Genomic DNA, 19,847 nt, shown 5'->3' with positions numbered 1-19,847 from the left:
CAGGGATCACTTCCCAGAAATCTAGAGTTACATTGATTTACAATGAACCATGCATCCAGTTGGAAAGTTTTTCTGAAATATAAAACTAAGTGTAATGAATGAGAGGCTAAAATGCCCTTGACCTGGGAGAAAGAGCTGATCTTAAGAAGGGGGCAACAAAATTAATCTGGCATCTCAGTGTTTTGGTAACCAGTTATTGTATTATTATTATTTTTAACAAAATGCTTTGTTTGCATGCAATACATTATTGTAGAAGCAGTGATTTCAGTCACTGAGAGCCTGGATGGTATAATGGTTAAAGATCCAGGGCAAAAACAGCCATGAAGCTTGCTGGGTGACCTTAGAGCCATCATACTTTCAGCCTAAAGTACTGAAGCAAATAGCATAGGGGAAGACCATGAATACAGTAGTGAGTTCTTTATAGGACTGCCAACCTCTGGGTGTGGCCTGGCATTTCCCCAGAATTAGAACTAATCTCCAGACTACATAGAGAAATTCCCCTAAAGAAAATTGTCGCATTTAAGGACAAAGACTTTGGCATCATATATCTGCTGAGCTCCCTTCCTGCACTCTGCTCTCCTCAGACTAAAGTTGCCAATCCCCAGTTGGGGCAGGGGATCCCCCCAGTTTGGAGGGGCCCCCCACTTCAAGGTCATCAGAAAGCAGGGGGAGGGAAATGTCTGCTGGCATTCCATTATCCCCTATGGAGATTGATTCCTTTAGGGTATAATGAAGAATTGATCCAAGGGTATCTGGAGCTTTAGAGGGGCTGGGTTTTTTAGATAGAGGCACCAAAATTTCAGCATAGCATCTGGTGCCTCTCCTTGAAACAGCCCCCCCCAAGTTTAAAAAAGATTGGATTAGGTGATCCAATTCTATGAGCCCCCAAGGAAGGTGCCCCTAACCTCCATTGTTTCCTATGGAAGGAAGTAATTTAAAAAGAGCATGATCCCTTTAAATGTGATTGCCAGAACTCCTTTTGGAGTTCAATCGTGCTTGTCATGCCCTTGCTCCTGGCTCCACCTCCAAAGTCTCCCGACTCCAAGCCTAAAGACCCCATAAATTTCTTGAGTCAGACTTGGCCACCCTACCCCAGGAACCACCCTAAAATCTCCAGGGATTTCCTAATCTGGAGCTGGAGGAAGGGCAGAATGAAAATGTAATGATGTGCTGTTCATTAAACTAAAATCTGATCAATTTAACCAGGAAGCAGATTTCATCAACAAATAATATAATTTAAACTGACTATATTCAGCAATCAGGTTTTAGATGTCTGCACATAAAATTTAGTGGCAATTTTTTTTTTTTTGTTTCCATGGATGTGCATCAATATCTGCAGGGGGAAGGGTAGGCTCTTGTATCTTTAACTGCCTCTTGACTGAAATACCGAGGTATTTTTCCCTGGACTACATTTCTGTGCCAGAAGTGCAGTCCCATCTGAAAGTGAAATCTCCTGCAAACATTTCTGCGATAACTTTTTTCCTGCGTGTTTAATTTCATTTTATAGAACTATTTTGTCTACAGTGCTTTGTGGGAAGTTTTGAATGCAGTAGCACTAATGACTCTGTCTTCCTAGACATTTCGAAATACCCATTTGTGGGCATATTAGTTGGAAATTCTGCCCAAAGTGCATATAGACTGAATTTAGTCTATATTCAGTTTTTTGGCATGCCATTAGAAACCGCCAGCATTTGCAATTATGGGCCAAAAGCCAAAACTGGGCTGAACACAGCCTGTAGTGACAGACGCACACAGTTGCCTCACCGCAGGCTGAAGCTGCTGGAAATCGACACAGGCTGGGCTATTTCTGATAACCATTACAGGCAGATGTGCTGCTTTGGAAGAAATGATTGGCTGGGAAGCTGGGCAAAAATATGCATGATAAAGAATAGTTTCAGGCTCTAGGGTGCTGAAGGAGAGATTATCTTCATTTTTAAAACACTGGTATATTTATGCATGGGGTTAACTGGTGTCTGTCTTCAAAATGCTGACATTAGTTTGGTATAGCATAAAGAAAATCTCAAAAAGGTTGCTAGTAGGGCAGTGCCCCTGAAGAGACTCAAGGAAACATATCTCTGAAGTGCTTGATAACATGCTAATAAACAGTGAGATTTTTTATTAACTATTTATTGGTAGAATCCAGAGGATCACATGTGTGTAGGTGGAATCTGAAGGACCATATGCATTAACCTTTTGACCTTCCACTCTGGCTAGAGTCCATGTCTGCAGAAAGCTGCTCATGAAGATCAGAGACTCTCCAGAGGAACATTAAGTGCAGCGTAAGGACTGGGAGCTGGAAACAGTTACTGGCAGTCCTACCATACTTCTAACTCTTCTGTGAGATGCATACGTTGATGTACTGGAGGAGCTGTTTAAATTCTAGCCAGGTCATGCAGTCCTATCAGTGGATACTTAATGTGCTATAGAGTACTTTAGATTTAGACTCTCAACAAACAACTCATGAAATACAGCTATGAGAATCAAACAATTCCAAATTATGGAAGGGGTTTCCGTCATAGGGCTCTGGATAAGGATTACTTCACTTCCTTCTTCCTGTTACATATCAAAATGCTCCCCCAAATGCTGCTCCTGGGGATAGGGAACCCTAAGGAACATCAAGAGGAGTGAAATAGAGATCTGAAGTGGAAGGTAGAATCAGTGAAAATCACCATGTCTTCCTTTAGGGGAGTTGTACTGCTGGATCCAATGTAATGTCTTAACCCTGGCACATTCCTAATGGTGCTTGTAGTGCTACATGTAATTTTCTACCAAGTTTTGGAGCAGAAAAATAATCAGGGTAACCAGGTACAAAGAAAGACAAGGTTGCCATAATTTTTGTTGCTGAAGAGGAGGGAATTTAAACAAGTACAGCTTCTCATACATGAGAAAGAAAAGATGTACTTGCCAGAATCCTCTCTTTTCTACAAGATCCCCTTTCCTTCTTTTGCCATTGGTCCAAGATGTAAACTATTACTGAGGTAGTAGTACTTCATGTGCCATAAAACTTCAGCCACAGAGAGGCATTTTTTTATAGAAAGAGAAGTTGGAGATGACACGGTGGATATCATTATCCCTTATGTGAACATTGTTATCTCTATCCTCAAGTGTCATAGATTTAATATGTAAAAACACAGTTGACTGGAACTGACAGTAGGAAAATGGAATTTAATGAATATGCCACAGGAAAATAACTTTTAAAATCATATTAACATCGGAGCTATGAAGAACTATTGTTTAGACTCTCTGCACCTATCTTCCTGCATGGTTGCTACTCTAGGTAGCTTGCTGAAGGATGTACTTTTTACATGGATTAAGTATACAGAATTCTCCCATCCAGGGCTTTTTTTGTACAAAAGCCCAGCAGGAACTCAGTTGCATATTAGGCCACACACCCTGACACCAAGCCAGCCGGAACAGTGTTCCTGTGCGTTCCTGCTCAAAAAAAGCCCTGCTCCCATCTGACAGGAGTGGCAATCCCTGAAACATTTGAATAACACTAGCAATTTACTTGACCTTTCTCCTAATAATAAATCAGATGGCAGACTTTAAAAAGAATTCTTATCCTGATCTCAGCCTCTCTCTCTCTCTGTCTCTTTTAAACCTTCTTTCTTAGGTGCCTACAGAATTACATTCCTGCCCACAGCTTGACTCTTTCTTGCCCAGTGTGCCGCCAAACCTCCATCCTGCCAGAGAAAGGGGTTTCCGCACTCCAGAATAACTTCTTTATCACCAACCTAATGGATGTCCTGCAACGAACGCCAGACAACAGCATTGAGGAGTCTTCCATCTTGGAGACAGTCACAGCTGTTGCTGCTGGGAAACCTCTTACCTGCCCCAATCATGAAGGAAATGTAAGTGCAATGATGGCCCATAACACTCGCCTATAATTTGGTGACTGGTTACACCATCTTCTGTGGTTTGCTAATGGTTGGGTAGAAGAGAGTCCTTGTTGGAGTTTTCCTCCTTCCAGTTAGAAAAAATAAATATCCCAAGTATGATAGTGCCTGGTAATGAAGTGTTATGCTATTAAGCAGAAGGCTTATTCATACAGCTTTCTTATTAGTCAGCTCAGAAATTAATAGTTCACAATACAGTAAGCTACATTTTCCCCCATCTGTTTTACTGGAAGGGAAAGCACCTTGGCATGACTTGACAGTTGAACGGCTCCCTGCTTCTTTCATGTGTACATTTACACAATTGTTGAGATTCCTCACCTGACATCCATTTCTTCTTCCACCATTGCCACATCTTCTGCTTTCATTTTTTGCAATTCAAACCGTAATGTGTTACAAATGCCAAGCAGGTGGATTGTGGGTGGTGCTGCAGAGCAAATACCTGCAGATCAGTAAGGCTAAAATATATGCTGTAGAGATTTTTTCAAAAAAATCAGGTTTACCACCAATTCCTGATACCCATCAGTACTTCATTTGGCTAGAACTTTCATTCACACATAGTTGGATATTGCAGTCTTGTTACACTGCAGCAGTCATTTTCAACTGGATTGGCTTGCCTGCATAGGATAACCCAGTTGTAAATTACTGCTATAGTCCAATGATAGCGCAATATCCAGATAAATTGAGGATACTGCTAGGAAAATGTTTCTTTCTGACACCAGGAATGTTGTTTAGCTAGGTATAAGGAAGTTTGGATTAAACTTTATACTACCCTGTTTTAGCTCACTAGTTGTAACAGTCATTGGAACTGGCAGAGGAAGAGCCTGCATAAACCACATGTTCTAACAGGGGACCTCAGGAATAAATGGAGCTTATGGCCTAAATTATTTTATCATTCCACTTGAATTGGCAGGTTGGCATCGCTGCGGGTACATCACTGAGTGCCATGCTGCCTTTAGAATGAGGCAGTGTAATGTGAGCCACATTGGCAATCACTGCCTCTAATGATTAGGAAGCTTTTTATACAAATAGAAACACAATCCAATGCTTGGCAAATGGCAACCTAAAATCCTTAAGCGTGACCAGAGGTAATGTAGCTTATGAGCAATTTGGCAGAGAGCAGAATTTCAGAATTGCGAGAATGCTAGCAAAATCTAGTAGATGGCTATCTCCGCAAAACATTTCCTGCTATTCCTTTCACCGTTCCACTTGCAGAGCTGCTCACAACAATAGAAAAATGCCACCCTCACTCAAACCATGAACTGCTGGTATTCAACTGAGAACAGTGTCTATGGATGCCGAGTGGAATTTCTCAATCTGTGTACTGAAATCCTTTGCTTTGGAAAACAGAGTGGAATAATTCAGGTTTATATGTGAAGCAATTGCAGTAACTATGTTAGGACTGTATCTGATTGGCAACACTTAAGGAATTAAGAGTTCTTGATTCTGAACTATTGGACCCTAGCAACCACTCAGTGGGAGCCGGGGCTAGAGCTCTTCAGTGATCTGGAAGCTAGGTAGTCATGGGATGTGGTGGCTCTATAAGCTCCTTCCATTTGAAAGAGAATTATTTTTTTAATTGACCTGATCTTAAACACAAGGCAGTTGATTCCATTTTGTAAGCTAGAGCCAAACTCCCATTTTTTTTAATTTGCACGTCACAACAAGCTAAGGTTAGATTCAAGGATGTTCACAACCACAAGAATAAACCAGGCTTGAGATTATCACATACTGACTCTAATTTCCTCATACCTGGATATGGGCACAGCCCCTTCAAGAGTTGTTAGGGAGTGGGAGACCTGACAGCCCTATTGGACTAGGGTCTTGGAGAGAGTTTTTCAAATCCCTACTCTATTGTGGAAGCTCTAAGCAGGTCTACATAGAAACCTACTTAGAGCAATTCTAAGCAGGTCTACATAGAAACCTACTTAGGCTTATTCAGTGGGGCTTACTCCTGGAAAAGTGTTCTTAGGATTGTACAGTATGGGAGCAATCCTAAACATGTTTACTCAAATGTAAGTTTCCTCTTATTCCATGGGGCTTACTCCCAGGAAAGTATTCTCGGGGCTGTCATATAAATCAGCCTACCCTACCTCTCTGGGTAGTTGTGAGGGTAGAATGAAGGAGTTGAGCATGTTGTAAACTGCTTTGAGTCCCTGTTGGAGAGAAAAGTATATAGGTATCTAAATAAATTGTTCTGCCTGTGCAGAAAAGTAAGCTTATGTACAACCAGGAGAGCTTTTTGGATTTAGTTTCACATTTCTCATGCAACACTCTGGTGAGTAAAATTGTTCTTTCTTGATGCCTTCCAGGCAGGTAAGTTCACCTTTGGATCCAGACCCCCTCCCCCCCTCTCTCTCTGTAATTGAAGACTAAATCATCTTCAATTACTTGGGGCTTGTTTATAAAATGAAAGAACTCCACATAGGAGTAAGATGTTTATTACTGGAAAACATATTGTCCTTTGTTAAATGAAAAGTTTGCTTCTCTTTCTTCATCCTAATTTGAAAGAACCTTTTGGCCGTGTTGGATCCTGTTGTATAATTTCCTTTAATATGCTTCTGCCTGATTTTGAAAAAAACAAAAACAAAACAAAAATCCTGTTCTCTCCTCCTCCCTCTGGTAAACATTAAGAAGTACAGAGTACTCTCCATTAAAACTTTGCCAAAATATGGCTTTTGTTACAGCAAACTTGATGCTGCCTTGTTCTATATTCAGTGGGGAGTCTGTAATGCTTTAGGCATTTTCAGCAGTAATACGAGTTATGTCAAACTGAATAATGTAAAATGACAGCCACAAGTGTTTCTGTGCAATTTCAAGTACTATAAATTACATTTGTTTATGATTATCAAAATAGTATGTTTTTCAGTGTCTTTGTTCCTTAAAATAACTTCTGTAGAAATTAGGGTCGTCAACCTTCTACTATTGCAGCTGATCTCCAGGTGACAGAAATCAGTTAACCTGGAGAGAATGGCTGCTGTGGAGGGAGGGATCTATGGTATTATACCTCATTGAAGTCTCTCCCCTCTTCAAACCCCACCCTCCAAAGACTCTACCTCAACATCTTCAGGTATTTCTCAACCTGGAGCTGGCAAGCCTAGTAGAAATCTATCCTAAAACATTAAACTTCGGTGCTATTTGATATTTTAATAAAATCTCTCAATTAAACGGTAGCATACATGATTCTCTGTTAGGGTTGCCAGCCTCCTTTTATAATTACTGCATCACATCAGCTCTGAAATTCAAATAGGGATCACAGTCCAACTAACACACCAAAGGGGGATGCAGTATGTAAAACTACTGAAATTGGATTTACTTTCAAAGACCTAGGACTAATAGAATTGAAAGGTGAATGAACAAGCCAATATTCAGTTTACTTTTGCCTTAAAAGGCTACCTTGGATTTAGCCCTACTTAAACTGTGGTTCGACTTTCCCTTGAGTAAGGGTAAGCGGGGCTGCTAAGCTCCTGGGCTGGGTGGGGGTTTCCCCACCCTGGAGGTTCCCAAACTGCCAGCCCACATTGGGCCAGTGAGGGGAACCTCCCCCGACGTCGCTGGCGCAATGACATCACTCGGAAGTGACAGCATTGTGGTGGTGCCGCCACGCGTCAGCCGCCCTAGGCATTTCCAGGAAAACTCTATGGTTTTTCCATATGCTCTAGCAATTTGAACATAGGAAGCTTCCTTATACGGAATCAGACCCTTGGTCCATCAAAGTCAGTATTGTCTTCTCAGACTGGCAGTGGCTCTCCAGGGTCTCAAGCTGAGGTTTTTCACACCTATTTGCCTGGACCCTTTTTTGGAGATGCCAGGGATTGAAACTGGGACCTTCTGCTTCCCAAGCAGATGCTCTACCACTTCCCAAGCAGATGCTGTACCACTGAGCCACAGTCCCTCCCCAGCACCATAGAGTTTTTACCTCCCAAATGGCTAGAGTGACCGGGAAAAACCATAGTGTTTTCCTGGAAATGCCTAGAGTGGCTGGTGCATGGCCACACCGGTGCAATGACGTCACTTCCAGATGACATCATCGTGTTGCATACACATGGCAAGTGTGGAAAACACTCCCCCGCCAGAGGCCATGGGGGATTTGCACCTTTGTAGGTACCTGGCTCCTGATAACGGCAATATTTAGCTGAGAATGAGATTATTCCATCAAATGTACACTTCTAGGATTGGATTTATAGCTGAATGTATGGTCGCTAACAGTTTCTCTGTTGGGAGTAATTTATTTACTGAATTAATAGCCCTAATAGCAGGAGTATGGTACTTGTCTTCCTTTTACTATATAGGTGTTATCATTTCTTTCCCTCACCTGCTTTTCCCCTGATGGCATGTGTTCTTTTAATTAAATAAAAATCTTTTTTTAAAAAAAATTCTGGGGGGGTGGAGCGTCGCGAGGGGGGGCGGAGCGTCGCGATTTAATGGCGGACGCGAATTAGGCTAGCTCCAGCCTCCTCCTTCCCCAAATCCTGTGCAACTCAACGATTTGAACTCCGATGTCAACAAAAGTTAAAGGGAAAGCGGTGCGATCCAAAAAGAAACAAGATCCGAAAAGCAAAAAGCCGGTATCAGCGTTCTTTGCTTCAGAAACTGCGGTAAAGGTTGGTGCCTCGACTTCGCGCTCCCCAAGCACGCTAAATATGGCGCCCAGCCCGACCTCCTCGCAATCTAACGACGCGGCCGTTTCAGATCATGAGGAGGAGAGGCCGATTAATAAAAAAGACTTAGATCTCTTAAGATTGGATATCCACAAGTACTTCAATGAAGCTATTACTGAGCACATTAAACCCCTAAAGGAGAAAATTAACGAACTGTCAGAAGATCTGAATACAACAGCGAGCATAGCTGAACGCTCTGCTGAGCTAGGCTTGTCCCTTAAAGGGGAACTGACTATGCTGAGAGAAAACGAATCTAAACTGCAGACTAGACTGACGCGCCTTGAAAATAAATGGCGGGCTTTAAATATTTAACTTCGCGGGTTTGATGAGGGAGCTGAGGAGAAGAAAGATTTGCTGATCTTTGTAGCGAACTGGCTGCAGACGACTTTTTCACTACCTGAGAATATGGCGTCTAGCATAATTAGAGTGCAGAGACTAGGCGCCATTTTACCACAACGGCGCAGTTTCACCAGGGACATTCTTGTCCAGTTCTCAAACACTAGAATTAAAGATCTTATCTTGCAAAAAGCAAGACAAAGAGACGGTGCTACATATAACGGGAAGAAGATCCTAATATTGCTGGACCTTTCGCCAGACGCTCTTGAGAAAAGAAAGAAATTAAAGATTGTTTCAAGCAAGCTCCACGCTAGTAATCTGAGATTCAGATGGAGCCCGACATCAGATCTTCTGTTGTTCAAAAATGGCGCCTTTTACAAAGCCCAGGACGCGCAGTCCGGTCTTGCTCTCCTGAACGCACTATCTATAAAATACACGGAGGATGAAGAGGTTGAACTGCGAAGCAACTTTAAAACCGCTGAAGACAAATCAGCACCTGAAGAAGTGGTTTAGGCAGCTATAACTTTATACAAATATTATTAGCTCAGTTAAAGCTCTCTCATTAGCGAAGGCCCCGTTGGGCTCTAATTAATACAATGGTGGTAGGAAAATGGTTAACTAATATGCAGCTGTTTTTTTTTGCTTTGCTTTTAGCAGGAGGGTGGTTAGCAAAGCAAATAAACTCATGTATATACTTATGGTTTTTTTTTTAACTTACCTGCACTATCCAGCTTGTCTAAATGGATGAAATTTAATACTTAAAGCATCTACAGGGCTACTTTTCTGAACTTCAGGGGTATTAATTATAAATCCTACTATTTAATGAATTTATTATTATTTGTTATGTTTATGATCTTGTATTAAGGGAAAATTGAAGTGTTAACAATATCTTAATGAATTAATTCTGTGGTAATCTAATTTCTTTTTGGGGTGACCTTAAAAAACTGTTTTGATGAATTCTTTAAAATACACTTCTTAATATAATTGGTTAATGCTAGTTGACTAAATGAAAGGGAAAATACTAGCGTGTTGGATCCAGCCTACAGTATGGATGATTTTAAACTGTAGATTTTATTACCTCTGATTTATTAGCCTATTGTTAAGGTTTAAAATACTGCCTTGTTTGTCTATATGCCAGAGCCTATCCTACAGCAGGATTAATTGTTACATTGGAATATTTCTGAACTACTAAGCGCATTATTTTAAACATTGGTGTTATTGCTTCTAACTTCCATAGGTTATAACCTGTTTTTTCAAAATTTTTGCAGAACTACCATCTAGGTTGCATTAAGGCTAAGCTCAAAGATACTTATTGCAGAGCTCAAATTTTGTTCCTCATGAGCAAATAATTATTGGAGTTTTAAACTGTTAAGGTAAAATTGGGGAAGGGGGAGGTAACAGAGTTTTTGTGTTTTGACTGAAGCTTTAGCCCTCCTAGGAGAGATTTAATAGTTTCTAATTAGGGAAACCTAAGGTTTTTTCCCTAGCTTCCTGTGCACCAGGAGGCTGTGAAACTCCACCCAGAATTTGGGTAATAGGTAGTAGGACTTACATTTTTACTTTTGTCAGCACACGTAGTGGTGCCAAGTTCCAGTCCTTATCCCCATTTTGTTGTTATTTAGATTCTTTTTAGTTAGTAAGGGTTGCAATACGGTATAGCATACACTATCTGTTTCAGATAAATCTACAATTACAAAATCTGACTAAATTCTTGGTAACCTACTAAAAATTAAATCTAGTGCTTGCAATGTCTAAAAGTTTAAAATTTTTAACGTGGAATTGCAGGGGTTTTAAAAATCCTATTAAACGCACACGTATTTCTAATTTCTTAGCCAAAAAACATCCAAATGTGGTCTGTCTGCAGGAAACCCACGTAAAAAAACGAGCACCTTTTGGCCTACGCTCTAAATGTTTCACCCAGGTCTTTCATGCACCAGGATCATCAAAGGCAAGGGGGGTGGCAATACTAATATCGAAAACTACTGCCTTCAATTTGCAAAATTCTATAATAGACCCTAAAGGGAGATATATATTTGTTAAAGGACTTTTAAATGGCAAGCCCATAACGATCGCTTCTGTCTATGCACCCAACAGTGGCCAAACATCTTTTCTGAGGGAGGTCTTCTCTGAATTGCTGGACTTCAAACATGGCGAGGTCATCATTGGTGGTGATCTTAACTGCATCGTGGACCTGAATCTTGATAGGTCAGGTGGTAAGAGAGATAAATCCCGAAACGCGAAGAAATCAGGTCTACACAATCTTTTATGCTCTTATAATTTGACAGATATCTGGAGGTCACTAAACCAGAAAGTGCGTGATTACACCTACTTTTCGCACACACATAATTCATACTCCAGGATTGACTATGTTCTAACCTCTCCAGATCTCTTTGCCTGTGCCCACAATGTTCAAATCGGGTCTAGAACTATCTCAGACCACTCATGGGTATCAGCGGAATTCACTTTACAGGAACTAGACAATAAAGGTCAGACCTGGTCGCTGAATAAACTTCTCCTGTCCAAAGATGATATATGTGATACAATAAATAAGCTAATACAGGAGTACTTTCAGCATAATGCAGACTGTGGTGTCTCACAACATGTAGTCTGGGACGCCTTTAAGGCAGTACTTAGAGGCAACCTTATTTCATTGGCATCAGCTTGCAATAAAAATAGAAACAAAACTATTCTGGAACTCAAATCCAAAATAGCTGAGCTGGAATTAAGGCATATAAAATTTGGAGGAAAGAAAATTTTGAAAAAACTTACACTGGAAAGAAATAAATTGGAGCTGATTGAAACATCAGATATTCAAAAAAGGCTGCTTTATGTGAAGCAGCGGTACATTACCAAAACTACGAAATCTTTAAAATTACTAAAATTTAGACTTCAACAAAATAAGGCTAAATCACTGATTCACTCTATTAGGTCACCTCAAGGAGATGTGCATGTCGCACCTCGAGACATCATCAAGGTCTTCCAAGACTATTATACTTCTTTGTATAAGTCTTCTATTGATACGGATCGAGACTTCAAAAAATATTTGAGTGACATGAAATTTGGACAGAAATTATCTGACAATGACGCTGAATACATGGATAGATCATTTTCAGAACTGGAAATTAAAGAAGCGCTGTCCTCAATTAAAAATAACAAAGCTGTAGGTAACGATGGCTTTCCCATAGAATTCTACAAAAAATTCAGCTCCAGCTTGTTGTCCCCACTTACTGCAACCTGTAATCTAGTAATGAAAGAAGGTGTAATTCCTGAGACTTGGAGAGATTCCAAAACAATAGTGATCCATAAAGAAGGAAAGGACAAACAGGATCCCAAGTCTTATCGTCCAATCTCACTGCTTAATCATGATTTTAAAATTTTCTCCACTGTTTTAGCCCGTAGGCTGAATAAAATTGTTAATTTTTATGTCCACCCAGATCAGACAGGCTTGATCCCTGGTCAATCCATCTCAGATAATATCAGGCGAACACTCAACCTGATTCATTTCGGAAAAACAAATCAAATGTCCTCTCTTATTTTTTCCCTAGATGCAGAGAAAGCTTTCGATAAATTGGAAATTGCATATTTAAAAGCGGTTTTGAAACAGATGGGCTTTGGACAAAACTTCCTGAATTCAATAATGGCCATTTATAACTCCCCAAGAACGCAAATAGTTATTAATAATTTCAGTTCCGATGCTATTGCCTTGTCAAGAGGCACGCGTCAGGGTTGCCCCTTATCCCCGATCATTTTTGCTTTGTCACTTGAACCCCTAGCGCATCTGATACGTACAGATCCTGATATTGAAGGAATGGAGATAAATGGAAAGGTTCATAAGATTAGTCTTTTTGCTGATGACGCAGTTCTTTACTTAAAGAATCTGATTAATTCACTCACTAAACTAATGCAGGTAATAACAACTTTTGGGAAGTACTCAGGTTTCACAATAAATGTATCTAAATCAGAAATTTACCCGATTAATGTGCCTCCTGATGTGCGTCAAAAAATCAAAACTACTTTCCCCTTCAAGTGGGTTGACAAATCCTGGCGCCACCTAGGAATACAAGTCCCTATAGAATTATCTAACCTGTTTGAGGCAAATTATAAGCAACTATATAAAACAGTTAAGACAAATCTTACTACCTGGTCAAAGCTCCAACTTAACTTATTAGAGAAAATTGACTTGTTAAAAACCTTTGTTTTGCCCAAGTTTCTTTTTTTGTTTCAGAATATCCCTATAGAAGTCCCGGGAAGTGAAATAAAAATGTGGCAAAAGAGTATATCCCTTTTTTTGTGGCAAAACAAAAAGCCAAGAATAGCATACCATCTGCTTGCCAAACCAACTGATAGGGGGGGCCTAGGAGCACCAGTTTTGGAAAAATACCATATGGCAGCCCAGCTGAGAAATATTTTATTATACACCAGGAAAAGTTGTGATCTCCCATGGCTACAGATAGAGGCTGCAAGTATTCTTCCTGTAAAACTTAATGAGTTTGTTTGGAACAGTGATACGGAAAGGAAAAGAACTGTATTAGCCAACCCTTGTCTAAAATATACTTTGAAAATTTGGGACAAGTATAGATCCTTAGTGGTCCAACCATCGACGTCAGTAATATCCTTTTTGGGGCAGACCTGGTTCCCGCCAGGCTTGCCTATTGAAAACTTCAAGAGTTGGAGGAAAGAAAATATTATTAGAATTTCAGACATTAGCTCAAAGGGGAGACTATTGACACGTGGTCAACTGGAAGCTAAGTTTAAGGTGGAAATTCCCTGGTATGAGTACCATCAAATACATAATGCTCTTAACAAAGTGATCCCTGTAATGCAACCTAATGGGCAGCTAAATGCCTTTGAGAAACTAATCTATGAGGAAGAAACTAAAATGAAAGGTGTAATTGCAAAGTTGTATTATTTATTGAATCAGAGAAATTGGACACAGCCCACATCTCAGCAGAATGCGTGGGGTAAAGATTGCAATTCACAATGGTCAGAAGAACAGTGGCACACAATTTGGACATCATCTGTATGCAAATCAAAATGCACTAACCTTAAGTTGCAACAATATAAATTACTTTCAAGGTGGTACTTAACCCCGCAAATTATAAGTCATGCGCACAAAAACTCTAGCTCTTTATGCTGGAAAGGGTGTGGTGCCTCTGGTTCTTTCATCCATTGTTGGTGGGCATGCCAAAAAGTGCAGAAATTTTGGAACACTTTAATAGAAAAAATTGAAGCAATTGTAAAGGTTACCATCCCACGCACCCCTGAATTTGTCCTTCTGAATCTATGGTCGAAAGGGGATTTTCCCAAATTAAAATCAGAACTTATCTCATTGCTACTTTTAGCAGGTAAACTACTTCTTGCAAAGCATTGGAAAGCTACCAAATTGCCATCTCTGACTTTATGGTTTCAGAAGGTTTGGGAAATTATAATCCAAGACAAAATTGCCTCCCAACTCATTTTAGGGGATAATCCTAGGATAGGAGAATACTTTGTAGAAAAGTGGTTTCCTTTTTTAGACGTTGTAAATAATAATCCGTCACAGAAAAGTGTAATGCCAAAGAAATACCTAAATTTTATTATATATTGAATAGCATTTGTATTTACTAAGGTAACTCTATCATAAGCAAAATGTGCAACCGCTGGTGTTTTGTTTTGTTTTCTTTCTTTTCCCCTTTCCTTAAATATGTGTGTGTTGTATCTTGTGATATATGCGTTAGTACTGTTATTTAAGACAATGCTATATCCCTATTGTGACTTGATGTTTCTATTATTTTTTTATAAAATAAAAAATTTTAAGTTCAAAAAAAAAATTCTTGCCTTAAAAGTAGGATTTAATGTGACCAAAACATTTGCATTTACTTGTTAGGAGTCATGCAGAAAATTATTTTTTTATTATTATTCTTGGCCAAAACCAGTGTATATTGTTTCTTCCTCTTAAATTGTGGCAATGATGCTTTGAATTCAGGATTTGGATACTATGTTCAAAATAACATGTCTGATCAAAGTGGTGCAGCCGGTGTAAAAGTGGAACCTGGTATTGTAAAGATTAACTCTTTCTCTTCCTGCTCCCAGAAGCAGGGGGTACTTATTTGACCCCAGCTCCCTTTTAAATCTGCACACTTGCTAAGAATTTTACACAAGCTGCCAACAAAATCATGACCTGAAACATATGATTTCTTCTCCCTTTATGTCTGTTTATCTGTAAAATCCAGCCAGATTAAGAATTTTGGATGAACTCCAAATCTTGCACACTGTTCTGTGTCATATTGGTTAGTCCTAATAAAAGCTATTGTGTGGTTTCTGTTCTTATTTTTGTACTTCTCTCCCTGTTTGTAACCAGCTGATGGAATTTTATTGCCAATCTTGTGAGACAGCCATGTGCAGGGAATGTACAGAAGGAGAGCATGCAGAGCACCCCACAGTACCACTCAAAGATGTAGTAGAACAACATAAGGCTTCACTTCAGTCTCAGCTAGATGCTGTGAACAAAAGGTATAAAATTCTCTCTGTAATACTTGCAAGGTTTATGGCAGTCTGAGAACAAAAGCAAAGCTTGTTTCTAATTTAAGCAAGTTTGTTTCTAAGATCTCTTGAAAGAAGTGCATGAGGAGTTATTGAACATTGGTGGTGGGACAGGAAGTGCTTCATGCTTCTTGTTCTCTTTGCTTCTACATATTATCATGACATCTGAATGCAGCCTATGACCATCTTTATGACAAACTTGTTGTCTGGCTTGTGCACTCCCTTATTTTTAACCCATCTATGTCGAGAGCAGTTCATCGTTCATGGTCTGGGATGCTTTGAGTCAAACTCCAATTCACTGTAAAGCCTGAATGTAGATCCAAGCAAATCAGAGTTCTGGGAAGCCTTCAGTCATGCTTGCTATAAAAAGGAGTGGAAAATAGGGGAGTGAGAAGCATGTGCAAGAAATACAACAAGCTGTATTAGTGCTGGGGACAAATGGGACTGTTGTCTGATGCCTTAATGTGGGTGAAGCCAGTTGGTTAGAATTTCCCCAAATGAGATTAGGAACCTGAACATCATTTGGATTTTACCATGATTTAGCCAATAAATAAAAATCCCCTAACATCAAAATTCTGCTTCTGAAAATTAAAAAAAATATATTAGTCATATGAATTCAAAAAGAACTCTGTTGCAATGCTTTTGAAATCAACATCCATTATTGTTTATCTCCTGCAGGCTTCCAGAGATAGATTCTGCACTCCATTTCATATCAGAAATTATACATCAGTTGACCAATCAAAAGACAAGCATTGTAGATGAAATTCATTCCACTTTTGATGAACTCCAGAAGACATTAAATGTCCGCAAGAGTGTGCTGCTCATGGAACTGGAAGTAAATTATGGCCTTAAACATAAAGTAAGACGCTGACTTTTCTCAGCAAAATAGGTTTAACAATAGGTTACCCCCCAGGAAGGAAATTATGTATGAAATCTCATCTTCTGTAGCTGAAAAATGTGAAAAGTACAATATATGTTATAATTTAATTAGGCATTTTTCCATTTTGGTTTTGATTATGTAGAGATGAGTGACTTCTGCAAACCAACAGCTTCAGCAACATTGCCATAAAATTTGCTTGAAAGGAAGAGTAATTGGACGCAGTTTTTAAATGAACAGCCAGTCCCTGTTGGATTCCCAGGGAACGTATTAATATATCCACATAACTGACAGTTTTGAATACTGGAAATTAAACTATGGTGAATTTTGTCATTTGGTTTTATTAGCCATAACACTCGCAATAAAAAAGCAAATATGACTTTTAAAGATGTTGGTGCTATATTAGACAAAGCTGGCGATAATACAGCCAATTGTGGACATATAAAAATCTGGCAGCTATTACATCTTTAAGCATGTCCTTTGTATTCTTAATGTGTGCTGAATTCCAAATGCCTGTAAATGTTATTAGTTTAGAAAGACAGCTTTCCTTTCTGTGTAGTGAAAGAGAAAATCAGATAAATGTGTGTATTCCCTGGTTTCAAACTATTCTTTCTTTTTATTGAATTCTTCCTGACACTTGAATTTGGTTCATTTAATCTAGGGCTGTCAAACTCTTGGCCCATAGGCCACACCTGGATAGCCAGGGCTTCAATCAAACCTGGGCAATTTCCTCCCTGCTCCTCACCCTGTTCCAGCTTGCAAAGCTACAATGCAGCATGGATTTTCCATTAAGGTCTCTGCACCCAGATACACTGGCCTATCTGGACCAAGAGACCGTAATGGAAAATCCAATCTGTTTTCCTTGCAACTTTGTCTGTGCTGCAATTTTTTTCAATGGAATGGAGCTAAAGCAGTTTCACTTTAGCAGCATTTATGGCCAGTTGAAGCTCCTTGCGAATAAAGGGTTGATGCTTTGAGCCAGATTGTCTCTGCTGAATGGACCTAAAATTGGTGCCTAGTGAGTACTCTAACCTGAGAACCCATGGCCAAAGGGGGATATTACACTGGAGAGCCACTGCCAATCTGAGTAGACCTAGGGTGGGGGGAGAAACTTGCAATGCCCAGCTATTTCATGTTTTCCTAGACTCAGAGCACTTTATTTTTTTAGTTTCTGTTGTGATCCTTGTGCTTTTTCTTGATGTTTTATTTTTAAAACTGCATTGCCAAACCTCATTATTCCCAGCCTTTCCATTTTAAACAGAATATCACAAGACTTTTAAGCATGTTTGTATTTTAAGTTAAAAATAATATATTTAATTGTGTTTATCTGTATCCTTTATAAAGTTTATATCTTCACTTGGCATAGCATTTTATGACATGCATGGCTCGGCCTCACAAAGTCCCATTTGTGTCAAATCTGGCCCTCATAACAAATGAGTTCATCACCTCTGATTTAACCCATACATGAGGCTGTGCTCACTTTAGGAGTTTTTTGTTGATTTTTTTAATTTAATACAGCCATGTCCTTGAAGAATGACAGAACAGGAAAAATAATTTACTTTGTCAGAAGATCCAGCCTGCAAGACTTTTCTTACAAAATATGATCAAAGTTTTATTTGTGAGTTTTTGGGGTTTTTTTAAAAAAATGTTTTTTGCCTCTTTGTCCACTGTTTATTTACACCTGTGTGCATCACTTTACCTTTACTCATATTCATATTGAACCTCATTGGCAAGCTGTCAGTTCTCTCAGTTTTGCTTCTTTTAGCTTTGTATTAGAAGAACAAAATACATTTCAGGGGTTCCAAGTTCAGTTCCTGACATTTCCAGTTAAGGGATCTCAAGTGGAACTAGGATATACTACTGTCTGAAATCTTGGAGAGCTGCTGCCAGTCCAATAGAATATACTGGCCTAGATGGACCAGTCTTCTGACTCAGTGGAATGCAGCTTTGTATGTTCATATGCGGCACAATCATTGTATTTTATTCTCTATCCAGGTCCTGCAAACTCAGCTTGATACACTACTGGAAGGACAGGAGAATATTAAGAGCTGCAGCAACTTTACTGCCCAGGCACTCAACCACGGAACAGAAACTGAAGTTTTACTGGTTAAGAAGCAAATGAGCGACAAGCTGAATGACCTGTCTGTACGAGACTTCCCACTGCAGCCCCGTGAAAATGACCAGTTAGACTTTATAGTGGAAACAGAAGGGTTGAAGAAGTCCATTCATAACCTTGGAACTATTTTAACCACAAATGCTGTTGCCTCTGAAACGGTGGCCACAGGTGAAGGACTGAGGCAGACTGTCATTGGACAGCCTATGTCGGTCACCATCACAACCAAGGACAAGGATGGTGAACTCTGTAAAACTGGGAATGCTTACCTCACCGCAGAGCTGTGCACCCCTGATGGAAGTGTAGCAGATGGAGAAATACTTGACAATAAAAATGGCACTTATGAATTTTTGTATACTGTCCAAAAAGAGGGGGACTTCACCCTCTCGTTGAGACTGTATGATCAGCATATTAGAGGCAGCCCTTTCAAACTCAAGGTGATCAGGTCTGCAGACGTATCCCCGACAACTGAAGGTGTTAAGAGGCGTGTGAAGTCTCCTGGAAGTGGCCATGTTAAACAAAAGGCGGTAAAAAGACCAGCCAGTATGTACAGCACAGGCAAAAGGAAAGAGAACCCCATTGAAGATGACCTAATCTTCCGAGTTGGTAAGAAATGTGACTGTCTTGCGAATTCAGAATGTTGTGGTATTTGATTACAGACAAAGTTATTACAGTTATTCTAGAAGTAACATTTTAGAATGATACCATTAAAGCAGAATTAATACAAAGTGGAATATTTAAGTTCCTTACGGATCGCAGGGATCATGTTACATTAGGGACAGTTCCATTTACATAGATCAAGGCCACAGTGCTGGCTGATGGGAAGTTTAATACTTTCTCTGTTGTCATTTTTGCAGTGGAAATTAGCCCCCTTCATCCCAAGTTGCTGGTAGCTTTGGTAGAAAAAACACACAATAGGAAATCCATATCTGTTTCCACCAGAACTTGAGGGAGGCAACTCAATTCTGCCATAAAACAGTTAGTAAGGATAGGATTAAACAGTTAGGATAGGGTTAAATTTTCTTAGCATCTTGGCTTTATTCCAACTCGGGTATTCCTGCTGGCTACTTTCTACCATGTAAGAATATGTTCAGAGAACTGGTTGCATATCTCCCACTTACTACACACTTAAAGCATAGGGATCATCAATAAGGGTCCCTTATTAATTAATTAAAACATTTGGATGCTGCCTTTCCACCTGATCAGGGTCCCCAGGGCAGTGAATATGAAAACATTAAAGTATTTGAACAATTAAAAACATTCAAAATTATAAAATAATTCAGTTAAAAACACATAAACATACAGCAGCAGAACCAAGGAGAAGGCCAGAAACCTTTTCTGGGGGATGCTGCTTCCATATTCAATAACTACACTGAGAATCAAAGACAACCAGAAAATATTTCTGGCATCAGTTTTCTCTGTAGATTTATTACAGTTCCTCTGTG

General features: G+C 39.6%; 1 protein-coding gene across 5 annotated transcripts in view; it reads left to right on the top strand.

Moving 5' to 3' along the window:
- Positions 1-19,847, top strand: part of TRIM2 (tripartite motif containing 2) — an 87,137-nt gene that overhangs the window by 48,240 nt on the left and 19,050 nt on the right. For 4 of the 5 annotated variants that reach the window (XM_060246633.1, XM_060246632.1, XM_060246634.1 and 1 more), the window contains exons 3-6: positions 3,614-3,851; positions 15,231-15,382; positions 16,091-16,271; positions 18,285-19,008. In XM_060246633.1, coding sequence (XP_060102616.1) covers positions 3,614-3,851; positions 15,231-15,382; positions 16,091-16,271; positions 18,285-19,008 — 1,295 coding nt within the window. The remainder of the gene's footprint in view (positions 1-3,613; positions 3,852-15,230; positions 15,383-16,090; positions 16,272-18,284; positions 19,009-19,847) is intronic. The other variant, XM_060246635.1, reaches the window with a different exon arrangement.

The sequence above is a fragment of the Heteronotia binoei genome, chromosome 9, assembly GCF_032191835.1.
Source record: "Heteronotia binoei isolate CCM8104 ecotype False Entrance Well chromosome 9, APGP_CSIRO_Hbin_v1, whole genome shotgun sequence".
Lineage (NCBI taxonomy): Eukaryota > Metazoa > Chordata > Lepidosauria > Squamata > Gekkonidae > Heteronotia > Heteronotia binoei.
The sequence above is the reverse complement of the archived record's forward strand: the minus strand, read 5'-3'. Positions and strand labels throughout refer to the sequence as shown.